The sequence below is a fragment of the Aspergillus nomiae genome (assembly GCF_001204775.2).
Source record: "Aspergillus nomiae NRRL 13137 chromosome Unknown contig00703, whole genome shotgun sequence".
In the NCBI taxonomy this organism is placed as follows: Eukaryota; Fungi; Ascomycota; class Eurotiomycetes; order Eurotiales; family Aspergillaceae; genus Aspergillus; species Aspergillus nomiae.
This window is the reverse complement of record NW_015378758.1, coordinates 1-8,177: the sequence shown is the minus strand read 5'-3', so window position 1 is coordinate 8,177 and position 8,177 is coordinate 1. Positions and strand designations below refer to the sequence as shown.

At 50.3% G+C, this 8,177-nt stretch overlaps 3 protein-coding genes across 3 annotated transcripts; 2 read left to right on the top strand and 1 right to left on the bottom strand.

The window, feature by feature from the left end:
* Nucleotides 1–2,746: 2,746 nt before the first annotated feature.
* On the top strand, nt 2,747–4,528 carry ANOM_011556 (Rab family GTPase; the record flags this gene model as incomplete). The annotated part of the gene is made up of 4 exons (XM_015556812.1): nt 2,747–2,796; nt 2,910–3,155; nt 3,247–3,310; nt 3,384–4,528. Coding segments are annotated over 3 exons (810 nt in total), but the record flags the coding sequence as incomplete, so codon positions are not given.
* Nucleotides 4,529–4,721: 193 nt separating this feature from the next.
* Nucleotides 4,722–5,909, top strand: ANOM_011555 (40S ribosomal protein eS7). Its single transcript, XM_015556811.1, has 3 exons — nt 4,722–4,963; nt 5,287–5,369; nt 5,442–5,909. Exons 1-3 carry the CDS (start codon nt 4,808–4,810, stop codon nt 5,806–5,808), a joined length of 606 nt encoding a protein of 201 aa, XP_015401010.1. The 5' UTR covers nt 4,722–4,807; the 3' UTR covers nt 5,809–5,909.
* A 617-nt stretch (nt 5,910–6,526) lies between these two features.
* ANOM_011554 (putative dynactin Arp1 p62 subunit RO2) lies at nt 6,527–7,932 on the bottom strand (the record flags this gene model as incomplete). The annotated part of the gene is made up of 2 exons (XM_015556810.1): nt 6,527–6,948; nt 6,996–7,932. The coding sequence occupies 2 exons, from the start codon at nt 7,930–7,932 to the stop codon at nt 6,527–6,529; spliced, it is 1,359 nt and encodes a 452-aa protein (XP_015401011.1).
* Nucleotides 7,933–8,177: the final 245 nt, after the last annotated feature.

The window sequence follows — 8,177 nt, the reverse complement described above, 5'->3', positions numbered from 1 at the left end:
TTCGTTTCTTTTTTTGAAAAGGGAAAAAAAATAATAATAACTGATGGAGAAATTGAGGCCATTGCGGGAGAGTACTACATATAACGGAAACCCCCCTTCAAGTTTTCGCTTCACTCCATCATTCCTTAATTATATAAGGAACTCTCTCCCTGTCCTCCTCCCTCCTCCCTCTCTTCGTACTTTCGCCCCTGTCCTCTTCGTCTTACGTCCTCTCATCTTTTGTGACGTTACCAACGAACGCCCTATCCTATCCCTCGTCCGATCTTTGGTTATCGCCGAACTAGACGGAGCTCTACTTCCGTGGCACTCTTTAATCGCTAGGACGACCTCCTTGCTGGCTGCATAGTCTTATCTATTTTGACTCCTTGGGTCGGGGTTTGATCAGATTGCTTGATTCAATATTTATCCAGCACGTCCCTGCTACGCGCCAGTTTGTCATCGATTCGAAAAGATACCAGGACAATTCACAATAAACAACGTCGCAAGCGCTCGAGCGGGAAAAGAAAAAAAAGGAAAAGGAAAAGAATAGAAAAATAAAATTCGACCTATCGACTCTGATTGGGGCTCCACTCTTCCTCATTCTTCCAGTCCATTTACTTGGTCATCTTAGCGGCGTCACATTCCTGCCTTACAGATCTACTACTTACTTGTCGGCGCTGTCTGTGCTGCATTGCCCTGCCTATTTTTGCCCAGCGCCAGAGGATTGAGCATTCTTAAAAGGATCACCTTTCCGATCTCAACTGCAGCTGCATCATCTGTTGTCTGCATTAATACCGCCTGCCTTTTGTCTGGGATTTTTTGAGTACCTCGCTTGACGCTATAATCGATCAATAATCAGACCCGCACATCAATATTTACCACCGGCTTTTTATTGCTCTATTTATTGGAGATTACGGGCCACAAGGCACGCCTTGCCATTATTTAATCCTTTGAGTGAGTACTCCTTCCCACAAATATTCTCCCATACCTTGGTCCCAAATTCGATCGCAGTGAGAACGCAACGTCTGACTATCGTTTCAAAGAGTTTTATGAAAATTCGTGATATTCGAGCTGTGACCATGGGACGAGGAGGATACGATACTACCGGCGTCCAAACAGACGAGTCCGATCAGTCCAGCTAAATGCCATAGAGGCATTGGTTAAGCACATCCATGATGTTATTGTTTCGAGCGAAAAGTTTGTGGTTCTATTGGCGCCATGGTCTGCGGAGTTCACGTGTCGATGAAGTCGATCTTCATTGTAAGTGGAATTTCCCCCCAAATCTCAACTGCTTGTCGGTTTCAGGGCTAACGGGATGTCATAGTTTCTGTAACACTATGTTTCATTACTCTATTCGCTTCGTTATCCGCCTTTTTGGTTTCGGGTCTATAACCTTTTTAATACGCCTCTTCAGGGTCACATTCGCTACCACTTTCCGACTCATGCTGCTGCCATTTTGACCTTCGACCTCGATCCTTTTACTTTACAACTTTAATTTCACCATCGACATGAACCAGCGCAGGTCCACGATCTGTTCATCAAAAGTGCTTTTTGCGTTCTTTTTTGTTTTTTTTTTACCTCGCTATTATCTTCGGGTTTTGGATTTGTTCGGCGTTTGACATAGACAGGATGGTTTTTTGGGATACATGGGTTGATACCAACATTAGAGCTTGCGACCTCGCGGTCAAACATTCCGTTTTTCTCTTCGTTTTCTTGCTGATTTCTCTATTCGTTCAAGTGTCACTGGGACTTTTGTGTATGTGTCCTGAGTGCATGTGTATCATATTACAAGCACATCTTAAGAATGGAAACAGGCGTGCCTTCTCCAACCTTCTGCTCGTTGTTTACTTTCCTTTCTTCACTCATCGAACACCTGATGACGTTTGGTACAAGCCTCAATTCTATTGTGAACGAGTCACAGGCCATGACACGGCTGTGGGTTGATTATCCCCCGGGGGCCTGGCTGCGGCGGCACACTGAGTATCAGCCGTCTGATTTGCTGAAATTCTTGTAAGCAGCGCATTATCTTGGTGGGTACTGGTGCAAACATCAAGGGTGTTCGAGCCCCCGTTGAATGTGCTAATCAATTAGTATGAGTATTATTATTCTTATGATTATTGTGGTTTGTATTTTGGGCAGCTACAGTCTACGGCCCGGGGATCTGCACAAATCATGCTGTGCAACGTTGTCCGCGCCAGTGGGCTGGGCGTCATTGGAAATGGTTCCCAACTCCCTGGCGATCACCCTCGTTGGTGGACACTGGCACGTCATGCCTAGCCTGCATGATATGTTGTCATTGTTGACAGCATGCCTCAAAGACAGTAGCCAGACTAGCGTTGACCAGGTTCATCTCCTACCAATCATAGGAGATTGAGAGTTGGGTACTGTTTCGCCAGTTGGAAGTTGATATGTCTCACCATCCATTGAACTGGGCATGGATTCTGTACAATCAAGTTGATGAGTTGGAACCATGGGGTGAATGAGAAAATAAAAACAGGGAGAGAAGAGGGCGACACAGATCATGTATTGTGGTTTCAATGAAGGATTGGAGGGGGAGGAAATAATATTTGCCGTCCGGGGTTACCCGCTGGAAGTACAGAATGCCAGTGAGTAGATTCGAAATCCGTCAGGACGGAAACATCCCGTGACTGCCACCGTGCTGGAGGTGACCCGCTAGACCGGATTGGGGCGACCTCTCCATCATCTAAAGTGACGACCGTTTATTTCCCTCCGCCTCACTGGGTATCGATCTTTCCTAGTACCTTGCGACTGTGCACTTGTGTCCACCGCTATTTTCTCCTGGTATTGGTGCAATACGTTGGTGATCCTGGATTTCTATTTGTCTATTTTTTTTTTCCCTCTTCGCAACCCTTGCTCAGGTCTCCAACTTAGGCTCTCTCTCGTGTCCCCGGGGCTGACGTTTCCTTCAGGCTACCCTGATTACTTACCGCTCTCTAAGTTCTTGTCGACCTTACCCGCCCCTGGCGAGCTGAAATCATCAACGAGATTGATAATTCCCGCCCGTGCTGGCGTCCCGTCCCTGCAAATCAACCTAATCGTGTATAGCCACCCATCCGTTGGGCTCTGCTGCCATGTCTGAGTCAACTAGCACAAATACTCCGAAGCCGAGTAGTAGCGTGAAGCTGGTACTTTTGGGCGAGGCGGCGGTTGGAAAGGTACGGCCTCGGTTGATTCCCTTCGCCTCTTGCCGTTGTACACGGGTAACCTGGAAGACTGACAAATGGATGAATGGATGGCCGTGAATAGTCATCGCTAGTTCTGCGATTTGTCAACAATGACTTTCAAGAAAACAAAGAGCCGACTATTGGAGGTAGGAGACCCAAAGTTGTCGAACTTTGAGCGGCATTGGATGCAACCTCTTCCCGGTGCTAACGTGCCTCCAGCTGCCTTCTTGACTCAGAAATGCTCCCTCCCGACCCGGACGATCAAGTTCGAAATCTGGGATACAGCCGGTCAGGAGCGATTCGCCTCGCTTGCCCCCATGTACTACCGTAACGCTCAGGCGGCGCTGGTAGTCTACGATGTTACCAAACCATCTTCCCTTACAAAAGCCAAACACTGGGTCGCCGAACTACAGCGGCAAGCCAGCCCTGGGATTGTGATCGCCCTCGTCGGCAATAAGCTGGACTTGACCAACGACGGGAACGAAGCTTCTGGGGAGTCACAGGTGGATGGCGAACAGCAACCCCCTGCTGCTACTGCTGACGAAGATGACGCGGCTGGTGAACCTCAGGAGGAGCAATATACCACTCCCGGAGATGCCCGGAAGGTCTCGACACGGGAGGCTAGTTCATATGCGGACGAAGAAGGCCTACTGTTCTTCGAGACTAGCGCTAAGACGGGTGTGAACGTTGTGGAGGTCTTCACTGCCATTGCCAATGCTATTCCAGAGAGCAGTTTGAAGAGTGGACGCGGAGCTGGCGCCGGTACGGGCCAGACTACTTTGGGAGCTGGCCGTCCCGCGGAGGACTCGCGAGTCAACCTGGGAGACCGGTCTACTGCCACTGCCAAAGAAGGTTGTGCTTGTTAATTCAGGCTGTGTGTCTGCTCTACAGTCCGTAATGTTTGTTCTTCCATGCAGCAATCTCGTGACTAGGTTTGATTACAGAGTAACTACCTAGGATGTTTGGGACAGTGCCGCACCAAGGGCGGTTTGAAGGCATGGCGTGTCATCATTGTAGTTTCTCATATCCCGGCGTCAACCTGTGTTTTCGTTTATGTTTGTGCTTCATCCCGGATCTTGATGCCTTTTCATTTCTGTTCTGTTTCTGTTTTTTTTAAACCCCCCCAGATTCTCTGACACTCAGCGAGAGGTCTTTGTCTTTATCATTATGTATAGGTTTCCCCGGATGTTGTACTGGTAGGAATTCGGTATTCTCACCGTGTGAAGGGTTATTTTCTTTAACCATTTTTTCAGTTACCTCCTGCTATCACAGATGGGGTGGGATGCCATTGAGCATCTGTACCAAGTAGAGGATAGTTCTCTATGGAGCCTATGTTCTAGTAATATCATAGACGATAATAACTGATAGGAGATAAGCGTTCTTTTGATGTTCCTGATATCGAGGGCAGAGCGGTCACGGGACCGGGCTTTCCCTAGGAGGGCAATGCGCTAACCTAGGATGGACAAGCGCCGCGTCGCTAAGCGAGGCGCCGAGCCTCCGATCCCACACCAACCGGAGCAGAATTGGATGCTGGACGGACCTCTGTTTCAATCCTCGAATTTATTCCCACGACCCCCAACAACCCGCGACAAGGAAAGGCAGCACCAGCAGCACAGCCCGCTATCCGTCGCTCGTCTGCAAAAATGGCTGCTATCAACAAGATCGCCCTCAACTCGCCCTCGAGGCAGAACCCCTCCGAGCTGGAGAACGCGATCGCCGGCGCTCTCTTCGACTTGGAGAGCAACACACAGGACCTGAAGGCCACCCTTCGTCCTCTGCAGTTCGTCTCTGCCCGTGAGGTAAGATCTGCCCGATCTATTTGGCACCGCACGTTGCAGCGTCAGAATTTGTCTCTGGTCGTTTGTGGGAAGGAGAGATATTTGTTGGGATGGGAAGGGACCTATGGTGGAATCAAGCCATGTGTGCTTGGTGCGTCAGCTGGCGGTGCAATCCAGATGGAGGATGATTGTGTGTCCATCACTGGGCTGGAATGAAAGAGGGGGCGACCAGAGAAACAATTTCTGATTCTACACGAAAATGGCCTGCACCTGCAAAAATCACAGATGCGCAATTGAATAATCTTATCCCGCAAAAGTTGATCTGACGATTTGTATCATTACAGGTTGAGGTCGGCCACGGCAAGAAGGCTGTCATCATCTTCGTCCCTGTCCCTCTCCTCCAGGGCTTCCACAAGATCCAGCAGCGGTACGAACACACATCCAGAACCTGGTTCTTCTAGATTGAGATATCTTCCGAGACTAACACTTCCCGAAATAGCCTGACCCGTGAGCTCGAGAAGAAGTTCTCCGACCGCCACGTCCTCTTCGTTGCTCAGCGCCGCATCCTGCCCAAGCCCAAGCGCTCTGTCAACTCCCGCACCACCCAGAAGCAGAAGCGTCCCCGTTCCCGCACTCTGACTGCTGTCCACGACGCCATCCTCGGCGACCTGGTCTACCCCGTTGAGATCGTCGGCAAGCGCATCCGCACCAAGGAGGACGGCAGCAAGACCCTCAAGGTCATCCTGGATGAGAAGGAGCGTGGTGGTGTTGACCACCGTCTCGATGCCTACGGCGAGGTCTACCGCCGTTTGACCGGCCGCAACGTCGTCTTCGAGTTCCCCCAGAGCAGCGCCTCTGACTTCTAGATGCCAATTTTTCTCCCTTATGTCCTTTTAAAGTCTTCTATATTTTTCCTGTGATTAGGCCAATGAGAGAAAAATAAGTCTGGGATTTTCGAGAACAAGAACGCGGGCTTACGTCTTTTTTTCTCTTTCTTGAAGTAGACAAGAAAAAAAAAGGAAACACTTGGGACGAGGAGGAACGGCAATATCTTGTTGTGCATTGCGTCAGCGTGCGCTGTGCGGTGGTGGGTAGCTTCTTGATCTGGTCCTTCGGGTTTAGGGTTCCCTAATGAAAAAGAGGATGTGATGTGATGTGATAATATCATTCATGATCTTTTGGTCCGGGCTTTTCCTGTTGTTCGGCGTGGTTGAAAAACAAAAAATATTTCTTATTTCCTTTTCCCTTTTTTTTTTCTTCTTTTCCGCGCATATTCCCCAGATTTTATTCTTCCGGCTCCTTCCCCGTAGTTCATGTAGATGTTCATTTGGGTTCTGCGCACGTGGCCAATTTCTCTTGTCCCGATTAAGCTTATTGTTTTAGTAGCATTTAGTTCGTATTCCCTACACGTCTTCTGCTGGATCTGTATTTCCGTAGGGATATACATATAGGTATACATTTATATATTGAATGAGGTTCAGGACACCAAAGGCTCGAGTTTCATCCAGAATATCCGAACAATAAGGGTATGTATGTAATTAAAAGAAAAGACATCTATCAAGCAGTATAAGAACCACCAATATTCTAAAATCCCATCTCCGGACTAATCCGCCCTACCCCCAACACCATCCAATACGCCAATTCCCTCTTGACCGTGTCTGAATTTTGTCCCTTACCAACCGACTGCTCCTGGTCGATTTGGTTCTCGGAGTCCCATTCCATGCGCACAAAGACAGGGATCTCCAGGATATCTTCGTCCGGCTGAAGCTGTTGATTAGGGTCCTTAGTTTGTCCGCTCCAATCCAGGGCATTGGCATTGCCGTCGGAGTCGACATCGGAGTCATCGTTATCATCGTCGTCGTTGTCATCATCATGCTGTTTCATGCGGTTACGTCCTGTGGCACTGCCGCCGGGTAATGTCCCGGGTACGACCTCCAGGACGACGGTGGTCCAGTTACGTCCCTTGTCCCACACTTTCCCGGCCTCTGCGACTTTCTCGGTGGAGCCTAGGGTGCCGGATCGGGAGCGCGCGCATCACCCGGAGCGGTCGAACCCTGCAGGGCCTCGTCCCACACGTCGCTGTTAGCGCCGATGTCGAATTGCGGACACAGGATGGTGACTTTTGAGGCCACGCGCCCGGGTGTCACCGACGGCGTGGCGAGTGTCACCCGCACCGGGTCAAACATGTGATTCTTTAGGGTGAGCAGGAGCTGCACGGTTTTCAGCGGTGACAGGGCGTCCAGGTTTGGCGCCGCGGCGGGTGGGACGGACGGAAGTCCCGCAAAGGGGCTGGGGACTAGGGGTTTGAGGGTTGGCAAGGGGATGTAGCTGAGGGCGATGAGACGGATGCGGAACCGAGTCGATTGCGGTTTGAACTCGGGTTTGACAAGGATATGCTTGCACGACTTGCAACGTTTCGACCGTTTCGTGCGAAGTAGCACCGGCAGCGGGAGGAGGTCTTCTACGAACCGTGCGTCGGGGGATTGGAATGTACGCTGTTCGATGGAAGCCATTCCGTCCCATCCGCAGTCGTCGGAGGCCATGCGTCGGATTAGTGCGTTTTCTGCGTCGGGCGCCGGCACCCTTAGTCCTTCGCTGGTTGTGAGAGCTTCTCGCATGACTGGCGGTTTGGATTTCGGTTTTTTGTTGGTACCGCCATAGAGATTGCCGAGACGGGATGATGAGGTGTAGAGGGACATGATGCGATTCAGGGCCCCCGGGGAAGAGAATCCCGCTCCGAAATCAGCCAGGGGGTCATTAGGTGATGAGGAGGTTGATGCTATCTGACTCTTGTAGAAACCCTTCAGTGCCTGGAATCGCGCCTCTGGATTCAATGGCCCTGAGGGTTGCTCGTTGGCAGGGTTGGTCTCATCCCCTCTCATCTCGCTAGGCGATGGAAAGTGATCGTCAATCGAAGAATACGTGGATAGTGGGGACTTGAGGTCACTGAAGGTCTTGGACATCTGTCTTCCCCGGGAAGAATCCGTCATCTTGGACAACTGCGTGCGGATGTTGGTGGCTTATCGAACTTGACGCCGATGTCTAGAGTTGTCCACATGCAATAGCCGCATGATAGTACCCACGGCCCCTGTTGACTTCCACCTCCGGTGACATTCTCCAATGTTGTAACCGCGAGTGGAGCAGTGCATATGGGGCAATTGAAGCAGTTCCTGGCGCATCTATAATGACCCTTGTTTAGCAATCATCCGGTAAGGTGACCGAGTACACTCCTATA

Excerpts from the sequence above, each read along its gene's own strand:
- ANOM_011555 (XM_015556811.1), top strand. The coding sequence starts at position 4,808 with ATGGCTGCTATCAACAAGATCGCCCTCAACTCGCCCTCGAGGCAGAAC. Across the intron at positions 4,964-5,286 it reads AGTTCGTCTCTGCCCGTGAG|GTTGAGGTCGGCCACGGCAA; the intron begins GTAAGATCTGCC and ends GTATCATTACAG. Across the intron at positions 5,370-5,441 it reads TTCCACAAGATCCAGCAGCG|CCTGACCCGTGAGCTCGAGA; the intron begins GTACGAACACAC and ends TTCCCGAAATAG.